General features: G+C 52.4%; 1 protein-coding gene across 2 annotated transcripts in view; it reads left to right on the top strand.

Annotated features, from left to right (window-relative positions):
• CDYL (chromodomain Y like) overlaps nucleotides 1-14,349 on the top strand; it is a 153,229-nt gene extending 138,880 nt beyond the window's left edge. For both annotated transcript variants that reach the window (XM_082848041.1, XM_082848040.1), the window contains 5 exons: nucleotides 1,841-2,097; nucleotides 3,372-3,544; nucleotides 7,948-8,158; nucleotides 11,765-11,908; nucleotides 12,729-14,349. In XM_082848041.1, coding sequence (XP_082704167.1) covers nucleotides 1,855-2,097; nucleotides 3,372-3,544; nucleotides 7,948-8,158; nucleotides 11,765-11,908; nucleotides 12,729-12,887 — 930 coding nt within the window. In that variant the 5' untranslated portion in view covers nucleotides 1,841-1,854 and the 3' untranslated portion in view covers nucleotides 12,888-14,349. The remainder of the gene's footprint in view (nucleotides 1-1,840; nucleotides 2,098-3,371; nucleotides 3,545-7,947; nucleotides 8,159-11,764; nucleotides 11,909-12,728) is intronic.
• The last annotated feature ends 649 nt before the right edge of the window (nucleotides 14,350-14,998 follow it).

Raw genomic sequence — 14,998 nt, 5'->3', positions numbered from 1 at the left:
ACCACATTTCCCTGTGACACTCCCCTGCAGATGCCCCGTCTCCTGGGCACCAGGCTCAGTGGTCTAGCCTCATTCATGGCCCGTTCCTCCCTGCACCCGAGAAGTTGTCCGTTCGCGTAGACTCCAGCTTAGGGCAGACGGGTGGAGGAACGATGGGCAGAGGGAGAAGTGGGGACAGCAAGGACAGCCCAGGCGGGGCTGTGACGGGCCTGAGAAGAGAGGGCGGGGCTGTGACGGGCCTGAGAAGAGAGGGCAGTGCTGGGAAGAGCATCTCAGAGTGTGGAAGAGGTTGGAGAACGTCTGTAAACACAGACGGGAGGGTGGCGGGAGCTGGTAGAGGAGAGGCTGAAGGTTAAAAGAAACAGGAAAGATTCAGCAGTGCCCCGTCTCACTGGTAACAGCTTATCAAATGCTCTTTCCGTTACAGATCCTTTAGAAACTTATCCTACAGGTTGGCCAGCACATTGGAAGGGACAACACAAGCCAAGGTTATGCGTTGCAGTATCACTTGTAGTATCAAAAATTGCTGGTAAAATGCATTACAGAAATCCGCAACGCTGTGTCTAATGTGCTGCCATGTGTGTGTGTTAAAGGCGGGTGAGAGAGAAGCACTTAAATTCATATTTGCTGATATACACATAGGGCACTCTGTAAGACACCTGGAAACCAGACACAGTGGCTATGGAGGGCAAGGGGGGTCGTGGGCTGATGGGGGAGGCCTTGTACCATGTACCTTTTTATAGTCTCAGAGTCTTGTACCATTTATGTATTAGAACCTCTCCCAGATTTTCCCGAAAATGAATTTATTTTCAATTCTTAAAACCTCCAAAGTAGATCTGCTAACTGAATGAAAGTCAACCGTCCATTCACAAGTCGTCTCCAACGGCGCATCTTCTTTCACTTTGCAGGAAGTAGTTCTGACTCATAATTCACCCAGCTCTTCTCCTCAGAGAACTTCTCTCCTTGCTCGTTTTATTAGTAAAGCCCGATCCAGCTCCTTGCATTTCTTTCCCTTTCTTCCTCCACCCAAAGGCTCTATACATGCATTACCAGCTTAGATAATATTTAGACAGTTCACACCCACAGGAGCATAATTATTTGCCTTAACGCTTGAACCCTTAGCCTGACATTTCCTGGTAACTCTAAGAAAGTATCAAACCCTTGACTTTATCGTAGTAAGAAACACCAAGTTCGGAAGGCGGTGTCTTTAGGCTGAGTGAAACACAGCAGCTAGCCTGACACAGAACAGCCAACAGAGGAGGGAGAATCAGCGGGACTAACTTTTGGTGGCAGGAGAGAGCGCCGTCTCCAGCCATTGAAAAGGCTGTTTGAAAATGTAGTAGAACCGGGACCAGGGGACAGAGTGGCCCGAGGGCGTGGCGGACCCGCAGAAACGGGGCGGGGCTGCTTCGTGAGCCTGTGTGAGCGGCTCTTCATCCAGAAGAAATTTCGGCTAAAATGGCAGATAGCTCGGCTCTAATAATATTTCTTTGAATCAGATTCCATTTTTCTTTCAACTTCTCAAGCCCGGAATATGTCCTCTTCATCTTCATGAGACCCGTTCTAGTTCAGTTCCGTTCCTCAAAAGTCTCAAATTTCGCAGTTTCTTTTCAGCACGTTCCTTCCCATCTCTTGTTTTATTAGGCGGGATCAGTGCGAGGGTGATTTCCTCGTCAGACTTGGGAGGCAAACAAACGCCTATCCTCTCCAAAGGTTCAACTTTTTAAGCTTCTTAAATTAACACAGTCGATCCTGGGTCTGTCGCAAGCATTTTTCCCTAATTCAAAGGCGAGTTGAGGGCAAGACCTCACCGACTGCTGTGCTTTCGGACCCCTGGCAGGTTCCTCTCCATTCATGGATGCGCTGACGGCCAATGGGACGACCAACCTGCAGACGTCAGTCACGGGCGTGACGGCCGGGAAGAGGAAATTCATCGATGACAGACGAGACCAGCCCTTCGACAAGCGGCTGCGTTTCAGCGTGAGGCAGACGGAAAGCGCCTACAGGTACAGGGATATCGTCGTCCGGAAGCAGGACGGCTTCACCCACATCCTGCTGTCCACGAAGTCGTCCGAGAACAACTCTCTCAACCCAGAGGTGAGCACCGTCCCTGGGGCTGCTCGGGGCCTCCTGTCTCTCTGGGCCTGCGGGGCCCGGTCCCTGCTCTCCTGCGCCCTTTCTCATCCCCCATCCCCACCCCGGGCTGTTTCACCCGATGGTGGAAGCCAGCGCAGCACGGCAGGCCTGCTCCCCGTTATACGTGGGGACAGTGTGGTCCGGCGAGGACCCGGCTTCCTGCTTGGGGCTCTGGCTGTGAACAGGGAGGTGGCGGTGGTGCCCGTGTGCTTCCACCTCCCGGCCAGGAGCTCTTCATCCATCGGGGGGGACGGAGGGCCTCCCTGAAGTCACATGTAAAGCGTGTGCACACGCCATCCTGTAGCTTTCGTCAGGTCCCAGAGCTCTCTGTTCAGACAAGATTAAAGAGCCCCAGGTCCAGCCTTCTGAATATCTCACCATCCTTCCCAGTCGGTCCCAGCACTCCGCGTAGTGGAACTTACAGCTGCGGTGATGCCAATGCATTTGTTACTGATCGTACCCGGTAAAGGTAGCTTCCCAGGATCGAGGGAGACTGGTGCTCACAAAGGCTCGAAAACTTAGTTCTGTGAAGTATCTAAAATCGGAAGTGTTTGAACCTGCACTCTATCATGCCTAAAATTGTAAGTTCTGGTAGTTGTTTGTTTCCTGCTTGTGAACAGCTAGGTCACGCCTTTTCTGGACGAGAAAACCAAACCACAGAAAGCTAGTGTGTCTGGCCAGGATCACGGGACAGACCAGCTCGGGGCGGCTGGTCCCCGGTACCTCGTTAGACCGTTGGTTATTTGTAAGTCCTTCAGAGAGACCATTTTAAGTAGTTTGTGCCCTTCTAAAATGCCTCCATGCTGATGTGCTTGTACTCGTTACCCGTACGCACTAAACTTGGGGTTTCTGTCCCAAGGACGGAAGCTGGTGTCAAATGAAACCAGACTAGTAGTTTGTTTGGACTGGTTGCATGCGCCACCTGCTGTCCACACTGTAGCAATGCCAAGGGGATATAATACGTAACTCACACACCGAGAGCCGCAAGGACGGGACCGTTGAGTAACTCAGATTCACACACCTCTCTAGTTATCCTCCGTTCGTAATTTGTTATGTGATGAGACTCTGTCCCCATTATTCCCAGTCCCCGGTTTCAGAAAATAAGAAACTTGCGAGTTACTTGGTAGGTACAGGCAACAGCATCAGGCTGTAAATGCACTTTGCGTGGATCGAGATGGTCCAGTAGAGATGCTCTTAGCGTTCCCTTCGCGCCCGTGACTCCCGGTGCCTTTCAGGTGATGAAGGAAGTGCAGAGCGCCCTGAGCACGGCCGCCGCCGACGACAGCAAGCTGGTGCTCTTCAGCGCCGTGGGCAGCGTCTTCTGCTGCGGCCTTGACTTCATCTACTTCATCCGGCGCCTGACGGACGACCGGAAGAGAGAGAGCACGAAGATGGCCGAGGCCATCAGGTACGCACACCTGGTCCGCCGTGAATGCCGGCGTGACCCAGGCCCCGTGGGGCGGGTCTGGACGGGCCTGTGAGCAGGGCGTGCGTCTCCTCCCCTGAGACTCGCTGGTAGCAGAGTTGATCGGACCTTCTGTCTCTGCTGTGGGCCACTTGCCTTGAGCAGATGACGCATGTCAAGGTTGGCTGGAGCCCAGCACACGCTCGATGGGGGGCGCTCCAGGGGCAGAGCGCAGGGTAGCACGTGGCGGGGGCTGCGGCCGTCCACGCTCCGTGTGGTCTGCCGCCAGCCCTGGAATAGACACTGTCTTTTTCATGTGGTAACTTACCGTTTGCTTGACTCTAAACTAAATCGGCTGGACTTTATGACACACTAGTTCCGTAACATCACACGAGCAGGTTTTTTCAGTACAAGCAGTACACACAAGTTCATCCTGAGTTCCAGCCACACAGCAGGATGGTGGAAGCCGTTTTCCTGTCTTGGCCTGGAGTAGGCGGGGCATCTCTCTCCAAAAGATCTCCCCAGATGGTTCCGATGGGCACAGCCCCAAACAGCCCGTCAGAGGAGCCCTGGAACCCCACACCTTGGGACTATAGGGCATTGCCTTGGCCTTTCAGAATATTTTTAATAATTCTCAAAATTAATGTTTTCTCACACTATATACACGTGTGCATGTATACAAGGCATTATCTGTTCGTTAATCTTTTTGAACATTAACTATTTTTTAGGCTATCGTAGGGTAGTTGTTTCTCCAAAACTAGTTTGAAATTTTATAATCTGATTTTATGAAGCACTGCTTCTGGCTTCCTAAATAATTTCAAACTTACAGTGCGCTAGACGGGACCATCTTGTTATTCAAAGTAAACTGCTTGATCAATGCACGTAATTCCTTGACAAGTCGTCAGTAACTTTAGGATAACTTGTAGATATTCCTAATTATTGACCCATCCCACCCTTTCAGGATGCATTATAGGAACTTAATGTTCATTTTTAAAATACAGATGCTTACGCCTCAGGTGGTGACTTTGTGTATTCTCCGTAAGATCACACTGACTTTCCACCTGACTGTGTGATTTGGGGGCTCTGCTGAGTGAGAGTTCCACCAATGAACTTTCTGGCTTCTCCAGGGTGGGGTTGCCCTTGATCTGGGCAAAGGCTCGTATTGTTGGGATTAGACAAAGTAGAGGAAGGATAGATCAAGCGCGATCTTATGTGTTGAACTTCTAGGTAATTTTAAATGCTAATTTTCTTCAGCCACCCACTCCATTTCAGAAGCTCCAGGCTCTCCTCACTCCCCACGAAAGGCCGAATTGGTCTCCTAGGGGAAAGCTGAATCTTGCTTTAGGAAATCAGCTCTTCTTTAAGTACGTTTTTGTCAATGTGAGTTTTTCCAAATGCACTCAGGCAGGACCCCGAAAGTTACACCAGAGTGACTTAACCTTTACTTTCGCTCATTTGCATTGAAATTCATGTTTGTGTGTGTAAGGCTGGCTTATACACATAAAGCTATTACTACGCGTATCTTTTGTTTCTGTGGCGTCTCGTCTCAAATTCCTTAAAACTTTGGGCAAAGAACATCAATCGCAGTGAGTTTCCGAAAGAAAGGTGGGAAATAGGAAGGTCAGGTCTGAACTGTTAGCTTCTTAAGTATCTGTAGGGGCTAATGCCGTTGCTGGGATTCTCAGCAGTAACCAGTTTGCAGATTAATTGTAATAAAAATACTCAGCACATTAGTGATAAAAACAGTTATTAGGGATCAATTTATAACGTTAGGCTTTTGCAGTCTGTGGGGACCAGTAGCTGCTGCTTTGTGTCTTGAAGGACCAGGAGCCTCCTCTCCCCAAAAGGAGGCGAGAGGAGCAGAGATTTGGGGAGGGAGCAAAGCCAGAGAGGAAATGTCCCCTGGAACCTGACCTCTTCCGCATTCACTCCCGTTCCAGGCACTCTCGTGAAGGGGGAGATCAGTTGAGAAATGGCAGTGAACTGGCCCTTAACAGGTCAGTTCTTGGTTTCCCCAAAACAATTCCTGGACTGTTGTTCTTAGGTGATTTTCTAACTTGGCGAGGTCTGTGGGGTAGTAAATGTACTTCAGAAGAATGGAGAGAATTTGGGTTTTAAGAGTCTTTTTGTGGCAAATATGATCTCTTTCCTTCCCTGCTGTTCCCAGCACAGCCTTTCACTCAATTCATAGGCAATCCAGAGGAAAGCGAAGTTTAAATTCATTATGTTGCATTGAACACATTTGAACGTTCATGCATTGTAAGTTCTAAAATACACTTGCTTTACGCCCCGCAAAGCAGTGGAGAGACGGTCCCTGGCTGCCAGGCCCCCGAGAGCCATCCCGGGGCCCGAAGGCGCCTCCCGCCTCTGGCTGCCGTGTGGCTAAGCCTTCTTGGCTCGGGGAAGTTCCTGCAAAACAGAAAAGCAGTTCTGTGAACTTCTGTTTGGGGTTTTTGGGGGGTTTTCTTTTTTTTTATTTTCACACGAGAGGGGTTTCTCTGTGGCCCGTGCTCGCTCTGGCGTCTCAGAGCTCGTCAGATGGCGCGGTGGAGTCCTCCGAGAAGGGGCAATGGCCTTCACTCCAGAGGGAGTCGGTTAATTCATACTCCTCCCAGAAAGAGCCCCGGGTTTAGATGATCAATCCAAGCAAAAATAAAAATCATCTTCTTAGGGGGGAAAAAATTCAGTTCCAATTTCTCCAGCCTGATTTTGCAATATGTATTTTAGAAGATTTTTTTTCTTTTATACTGACATATGAGAAGGATCATTCCTTGTACCGTTTCTCTATAGAATCCCTTTATTACACTGTTTTGATCACCTCTTTCATGTTAAGCTACCATCCCATCCATGGTTTCCAGATGTCAGCACTGAAAGACCTTCCACTTTGCCCCTGTTCACGTGAGCAGATGAATGTGGGGCTACTCGGGGAAAACGTCTGCTTTAAACCAGGGAGACAGCAGTTACCTTCTCAAGGGTCGTTGGTAACTGAGCGTAGAAAATGCATTTCCGCCACGACTCGTTGACCCAGAATCCTCAAACAGTGGCGGAACTGAAGTAGCTTCACGTACTGGTCTAGGATTATTTCAAGGACCTATTGTAAAGGTTGTCCGGCTCTTTGCGTCCTTAAAACCCAGTGTGATCTTCCTAACAGTGCCCCAGGCGCTCATTTAAAAGTCTCTGCAGCTCATTCGAGTGACCTAATTCTCAATCCCCCCAACCTTTGGGGACCCTGGGGCAGGCTGAGGTCTGTGCTGACTGCAGGGGCTTTTGAGAAGAGTTCCCAGAGTGAGGCTTGCAGGCTGCCAAACTCTAGGGTCCCCTCCCCCACACACAGACCCTACACACACTCCCTCCCTCCAAACCTCCCCCCCCCCCCCGCCCCCACCATCCAAAGAAGACACGACCCTTCCTGTCAGTATTTGGGGAGGAGGAGAGACTAGATGAGAGACTAGATGATAGAGATGATCTGCACAGATTTGCCTTATTTTTAAATTGCTGAATTGTAGGGAGCAGGACCCAGACTGGTATTTTTGGCCCCAAAGCTGGGGGGCGTCAGGTTGAGAATTTGGAGTTCTGGCCTTCTGATCTAGAACATAGCTGGCCTTAAAGGCATTATCTTGTATTCATTTTGGGTGGGTTTGTCCTTTTCTTCACCATGTTAAGTCTTCACACGACGCGACCTCTGATCATAGTTAGCGTCACAGTGCAGGGGAGGGCGATGCACCATCTGGCCCTGAACCGAAGAGCAGAGCAGCCCGCCTTCCCAGCCTGACCCTCCAGCAGGTCCCAGCGGTGTGATGCTCTTGTCAGGTCTCACATCTCACACGAGCCTGTGAGCTTCTTGTCCCCACGTCCCCCAACTCATTCCATCTAGTTCTATATAAACTCAGGAAATTTCTGTGTTTCGAGTTAATCAGTAAGCCGTCCGAAATCACAGACCAAGTCCAGACCTGGGGACTGGAACCCTGGGGTTCCTGACCCCAGGCCCCATGTCCCTGCCCAGCACAGGCTACTGCAGTGACGCCAGGCCTCCTCCGGGAGAGCTGCTGGACTGGTCCTCCGAAGCCCATCGTGGTTCCTGGGCTCCTCCTGCCGTCAGGGGAGACAGGTTGGCCCTGGAGCCCGAGCCGAGAGCACCTTCCGCTGTGTTGTTCCCGCAGAATTCACACAGGTCCTGTGGCGACAGCCACCCTGGCCTGGTGTCCAAGGCACCATTAAGCCTTTGCAGCACACGGTACATAAAGCCAGGGCCCCTGGCAGTGGGAAGAAGGCCGTCAGCGAATTCCAAGTCACGGTGATGCCCCCAGAGTTCACATCTTGGTGTATTGAATTCCGTAGGAGTAGATTTTTCTGTTGCTCAAACATGCAGTGTTTTGAGTAACTCCCCCATGTATTTTCCATTTTAGAAACTTCGTGAATACTTTCATTCAGTTTAAGAAGCCTATTATTGTAGCCGTAAACGGCCCAGCCATTGGGCTAGGAGCGTCCATCCTGCCTCTCTGTGACGTGGTTTGGGCCAATGAGAAGGCTTGGTTCCAAACACCCTACACTACCTTCGGACAGAGTCCAGATGGCTGTTCTACCGTGATGTTTCCCAGGATTATGGGAGGAGCATCTGTGAGTACCTCTTTTTAAAAAATCATCTTAGAAAACGTCCTGCAGAAGTCTAGTTTGGTTAGTGTTTTTCTAAATACAGACGAGGTATCATTCTGGGGGGACTTTGCATCAAATGCACTTGTAATTCAGTTCTTGTTCTTAAATCATGAAATCACACTTAGTTCACGAGCTCGTGGAAGGTTTTCATGGTTTGGTTCATAGACTGTTTAGGGAAGAGGCCCTCCTGCCATGAGGAATCTCTGTCTCTTGCGTGATTAACAGCGATACCCACGAGTAGTAAACGCCCAGTTTGTGACCCAAATGAACCAGAGTTTGCAATCAACAGGTTCTTGCCCTCATAACCTGAAAGCTGCCGTTTTAGAGGAAAGCACGAAGGAGCAAAGCTGGGCCTTTCCCCCCAGGATTGGGGGGCTTTCGTCTTACCTGTTAAATCCGCCCGTAACGAGAGCCTGTGTTTGCGTTGCAGCTTGTGGGTTGTAGAAAGTTCACGTTGACGTTCCTCGCTCCTTGAGCCATAACCGGGTACGGGCTGGGGTCCTGGCCTGGGGCTGCAGGCACAGACGCTGCAGGGGAGGCCGGCACACGGCGGCAGGAGCCAAGCTGTACGGTGGGCCCTACGGAGCTTCACCCCCGCCCCCGCGGGGAGCCCTGGGGCACCTAGTGGCCTGGGACATGCACCCTGCCGTGGGCTGGAGTGGCTGGCTGCCGTGTCCGTCGTCTCAGCTCAGGCTGTGGTGTCACCCCGTGGCAGAGGGTCCCCAGGGCTCCTGGTATCTGTGCTGACCGTCTCCAGCGGCCAGGCAGCCAGATCTGGGCAGCACAGCCGTGTCCAGCCGTCGCCCGTTGTCCCGTGGGCGCCACCTCCTCCTGCCCGTGTGCGGGGCCGCGCGCCTGGGTGCAGGACTCCCCCCCCCCCCCCCCCGTTCCTCGGGGAGACGCAGAGGACGACGAGACAGGGGTGCTGCCTCAGGCGGGGGCCCGCAGCTCACGAGGAAAAGGATGTTTGCATGTGCTCATTATTGATGGTGGAAAAAGAGTAAGTGCAGTTGAGAAGGAGGCGTCCTGGGCACCCAGGTAACACTGGAGCAGCCCTGGCGGCAGGCACCGCCCGCAAACACCGCACAGCGCCCTCTAGGGCGCCCGGTCGGACAACTCACCGAAAGGCCGAGGAACCATCGCGGCCTGGAGGGGGCCTGACGGCTCAGGGCAGGGGGCCTGGGTCAGAGAAAGGATGTCGCTGGGAAACCTGGCAAGATTGGCAGACAGGTCGCGGCTCAGTCGTAAGAGCATCATGTTGGTGATTTTCTGGTTTTGGTCATAGCGAGGTGTTCCGTAAGGTGTTACCGTGAGGGCCAGCTGGGGGACGGGGCCCAGGAGCTCTCTGTGCTGCTTTCATCATCTCTCCCTAAGTCTACTCACTCCCAAACAGAACGTTTAAAGAAATGTAAAAGGAGTGATGTGGGACGAGCCGCAGCGCCCGTGGCCACATCTGGTCTCAGGGCTGCTCCCCCTCGTCTCCCTTCCTGCTGTAGCCCCCCGCCAGCTGCCCTCAGTGGCCATCCTGCTGGGGACGCTGGGCCCTGTGCGCGCCCAGGCCCGAGCCGCTGCCCTGGTTCATGGATGGCTGCAGTCAGGCGGGAGGACCGCATGGCTCTGGGGGCCCCCTGCCCTGCCCAGGCAGCAGTCGTGGCTTGAAGGCCAGTGGGACCCTTGCTGACAGCTGTGGCCCCTCTGGGACCGCCACGCCCGGAACTGTGAGGAGGGGAGACGGCACCCTTTGGGATCAGCGGGAGGGAGGGTTGCCGTGGCCGTGCTGGCCTCCGCCCCTTGTTTCCCAGCCTGCGGGGACGTGGAGGCCAGCGCCCCTCCTCCCAGGGTGCGCGTCCACCCGCTGCTCCCCAGGCTGGCACGGGGAGGGTCTCTGGGCCGGGGACCCCGGGGCCCTGCAGGCGGGGTACAGTCGCAGGCCGGAGTGAGGAGCAGTGTGGCCGGCGGCTGGGCTCCTCAGGACCTGCCAGCTTGGCCCTGGTGTCCGGCTGGAGCTGCAGAGGGACAGTGGCTGCACCGGCCACTCGGTTCACGTGGTGGACGCCCCCTGCCGCCCCCCCCCCCCATACCAGGCCTGCCCGGGGTAGCCGCGTACAGCCAGGCACTGTGCTTTCTGGGGTCTGTGCAGACCTGCCCCGCGTTGCCCTGTGCATCCCCCTACCTGGAGTAGGAAGGCCGAGTAGGGGCCGGCTCTCCCGTAACAGCAGGTAGGGGCGAGCCGGTTCTCGTGAAGGAAGCCAGGCAGCAAGGACAGCTCACGACTGGCCGTCACTGCCCCCAGGCCTCAGCGTCCAGAAGAGGGAAGGAGAGACGGGGTAGGGGGAGCAGTAAGTGACCTCCACGTGGCAGAAAACGATGTTCAAGGAAGTGACGGCGAGGGGCTGAGGACGCCCGCCCCGTCACTCCCACTCCAGACGGCCCAGGGCCGGCAGTGTCTGCATCCACCATCCGAGCTCAGACCCTGGCGTTCACGTCGGTCTTGAGAACGTGCTCCACGCTCAGTGACTGGCTTGTGGTCTTGTCTGCACGACGCAGTGGAGTGCACAGAAACACGAGCTGGGAGACGGGACCTGGCTCCCCGCCCTACGCTGAAAGGCCAGTAGACCCGCAGGCATCTGCTTTCCAGCCGCGCCGGTGGGTTCCAGGAGGTGCACAGGTCTGTCAGCTGAGGCGTCTCAGTGCGAGCAGGGCCTTTCAGAACAAGGGTTTTACCGCTTTTGGAAAAAAGTATGTTTTACCGGAGCCTAGAAGCTCGTGGTCAAGTCTTCAGGAGTCTTCAGGATAAACTACGGAGAGGAAATTGTCGCATCAGAATAGGGTGAGGTTTGTCAGATAGATTCTCTCCTCTCTCCTATTGCAGCATCTGAGCCTGTCGTTCGGATGAGATAAAACCCACACTTAGGTCACTTTTCAGGTCTCAACACAAGTCCAGGACCAAGTTTTTAAAAAAAGTGTGTATGAAATTGATTTTAACATCTGCAGCTGTGAACTTCTTCCATGAAGTAACTGTGGTCAGACCCTCTTAAGCAGACTAAGTGGTCATCCAGGTCCCGCAGAGTTTATTTTTCACCACGTGGCTGCCGAGTTACCCTGCAGCAGAAACATCCCTGGCCTTAGAACCTTGCTCGGACCGTTGGCCTCTCTGACATAGAAAACGTTGGGTAGCAGTTCTGTGCCTGGTGCAAGTCCTTAAACCCACCAATTGCCATTAGCCTTGCTTACGCCTGTTGCCTGGGAAACCGGTTCGTGTGCTGAATGAGTCCACACGTGGGAATGGCTGGCACTGGGCGGCGGCAGGCGGGGAGGGACATGCCAGTAACTTCAGCTCTATGGCAGAGAGGCCTTCTTTAATTTAGAGTCCTTGGTTCTGTTCTACGTCACAAAATAAGCCTTTTACATCTTGAAAGCTCTCCGGCCGGTAGTTGCGTCCCCCGTTGGTGGCAGCTCCCGTGTGTTACTCACGCACACTCTGAACTTTGAGGGCTGAGTTTTCGGGCTGTGTCCTCCCTGCCGCGCCCTCCCGCGTCTCACGCGCCCTCTGCTCTTTCTTCCTTCCAGGCGAATGAAATGCTGCTCAGCGGACGGAAGCTGACGGCGCAGGAGGCGTGCGGCAAAGGCCTGGTCTCCCAGGTGTTCTGGCCCGGGACCTTCACCCAGGAAGTCATGGTCCGCATTAAGGAGCTCGCCTCCTGTAACCCGGTCGTACGTCCAGTTCCTTCTCTTCCGCGTGTCAGTGCTCTCACCGCGACCTTTCCCTGCAGGGCGCGCACAGGGGGCACCCACAGCTGCCTCCACGTGCGACACCGGAGGCCGGGCTCGGGCCTCTGCTGACCTTGCCCTCCCCTCTGCAGATACCCGGGAGCCGAGGAGTGTAGTTCAAGCTGAGAGTCAGTCACCTCAGTGTCCCGTGCAAGTCTGCAAAAAGCAACGTTTCTAAAGTTCTTTACTGTTTCCAAAGCCCTTTCACACAGCCGCACTTATTTCTCCCTCAGTGGACTTTGGTTTTTGTCTAATAAGTGCGCTGGGTAACAGTCTTCTAACAAAACTGCACTGGGTGAAATGTTATTTCATACTAACTGACACAACTCCCATCTAGGCTGTCCCAGGCCTCCCACAACTCGTTACCGAAATTAAATTCCGGTTAGAAAATTCCCGGGGCGGGCATTCTCAATGAGTATCACAGGCGTGGACAGGGTCCACGCTGGGGGCAGGGGCCCCACAGCCGTAGCTCAGGCCCAAGCCTGGTCACACTGCTGGGGCAGGACCAGGGCGTGGAAAGAAGCACAGCGCTGTTGTGAATTAGCTTAACAGCCCTTTGAAGTGAACAATTTGTCCAGTATCCACAGTGAATGAGATACACATTATACCTACATCGGGCCTGACACGTATCGTGAGATGTTTGGTCACCTTCTTACCAGGTGGCTCGTCAGGTTTGCTAACTGCCTCCGTAAGCTTGGGGGCAGCGAGGAGCCAGCGCTTGCAGCCACAGTCCCCGCTAATCACAGCTCATTGTCTGGCACAGGTGCTCGAGGAATCCAAGGCCCTGGTGCGCTGCAACATGAAGCTGGAGCTGGAGCAGGCCAACGAGCGGGAGTGCGAGGTGCTGAAGAAGATCTGGGGCTCGGCCCAGGGCATGGACTCCATGCTCAAGTACCTGCAGAGGAAGATCGACGAGTTCTGACAGCCGGGCTGCCCCAGACGACCCTGGAGTCGCATCGTGCAGGCCGGCTGGGGCTCCCCGGGGCGCGGACCCACCCTCACAGCCTGAAACAGGTTCACGTGGAGCTCACGCTTGGGAGCAGGACTTGAAACAGCCAAGCTATTTATTACCAAGGAGTTTTTAAGTACTGTAACTTTAAAATAAATAACTACAAAGCTCCTTTGTCCAAACGTCATTATTTTATACTTAATACACACACAAGTATAAAAGTATAAATTGTGAGCTCTGGGCTGCTCTTTGAGGCTCTACTTTTTGTTATCTTTGGCTAGTACTGTATAAAAAAGAAGTGTGTTTTCCTGGTTTGGGTGTCAGAAAAGTCTGGAATATTGTTTGTTTTCCTTGTTTCTTCCTTCTAGAAAACAGAATCTAAAGAGGTGTTAGCCCGCCTCACCCCCACCCCACCCCAAATAGAAATACGGAAAGATCCGAGGCATGCCCTTGTCTCCAGGAAGGTACAAAACCTCAGAGATGGAAAATTCTCAATCAAAAGGAAGACTTATCCTAAAAGAATAAGTATTTCTGATTAAACACCCACTGCTGAATATACCCCCAGACTAAAACACGCCTAGGATTCACGCTGAGATATCAGTTAATTCTGCCCTCTTTCTTAAATATGTCCGATTCTCACCCAGTTAACAGAAAGAAACCACTCTCTCTAGGGGAAAGCTTATGTTGCAGTGTTAGCGAATCACTGAATAGCTAAGTATGATCTCTAAGTTATAGGGGTTTATAATTAATTTTTCTGACCCATTTGAAAAAATAACTGTAAGCGCTTCTTGTTACTGGGTGAGAACTCCTTTATATACAGGTTTGGTTTTCTATTTGCAGATACGATTGATGTATTACACCAAAAATAAAGTATTTTTATGTTTATAAAGTGTAATTTTTAGGTTCACTTAGAATATATTTTATTTAATAAGTTAAAATTCTTTTGGCACACTATTAAATGCAGAAACTCCTTTTTAAGAGAAAGAACTACCTTATATCGACGTTTAATGTTCTTGGTCTCTGCTTTCATGTCTACACAATATACCAAGTACAGGATGCTGTCCAAGAGTGCCCTGTGTAAATAGACGTCCGCATTCCCGCCAGGAGTGAGGACTGATTCCTGATTCCAGACGCCTATCACTCGGTAGGCTTCTGAGCTTGCAATCATATTGAATGTATGAAGAATGAAATAAAATCAAAACCTTATTTTTGTACAGTTTTGAAGTTTATACTTAGAACCGACCACCTCCCGGCCTCGTGGAGAGCTGTACAGCGTGTAAATCTGCCTTTACCATGGATTGGCTGGTGCAGTATTTTTGCATCTGTGGGACCTACTTTTTTCGTTCAGTAGTTTGAACTATATATAAACTGTACAATCTGTAAAGTTTTTATAGAATAAATATTCAGCTGTGAAAACTGGTTAAATAAAACTAATATTTCTTAACACATTCGAAATGTTTCTCTGATAATTCTTCACTTCTGAAGTTCCTCATGAGACGTTTACATTTTGTGTGAAATATACACACGGGCATATCACATTTGACAGTTTAAGGGAAACCCACGCCCACAATGTAACCAGAAGCAGGTGGAAGGCAGCCGACTAGGACCACCCCACTGCCCCTCTTGGCCAGAGAGCGGAAGAAGGGGAAAGCCTCTGGGCCCGGCAGGAGCCCAGAGGGCCAGGGCCAGGGGCTCGCCTCCTGGCCACCTCAGGGGCTCCAACCTCCTCGTCCTTCACTTGGCTTATACTAATACGAACAAATGGATGCAAAAGGAAACTGTGTGTTAGAGAACCGGCTCTACCAGGTAGTGACGCATCACGAGAGAGGGACAATGCATGGCATGGGGCTCTTGCCTGCTGGGTCTGTCACTGCCCTCATCTGCTTCCCCCAAAGCCCAGCCTGATCAGCCCCCCTGGTGGCCTCTGTGTCACTGACCTTTCTGTCCCTTCCGTAACCGGCTTTCCCCAGCCCTGCCCTTACTGTCCTAGATGCTCTGGTGACCTCCAGAACGTGCCAGGGGGGCCCTGCCCTCCACGGTAAGGGAGAGATTCCAGGCAGATTAAACAGTCCTCCAAGTGCCTT

This window comes from Leucopleurus acutus (assembly GCF_964270905.1).
Source record: "Leucopleurus acutus genome assembly, chromosome: 10".
Classification (NCBI taxonomy): Eukaryota; Metazoa; Chordata; class Mammalia; order Artiodactyla; family Delphinidae; genus Leucopleurus; species Leucopleurus acutus.
The sequence above is the reverse complement of the archived record's forward strand: the minus strand, read 5'-3'. Positions and strand labels throughout refer to the sequence as shown.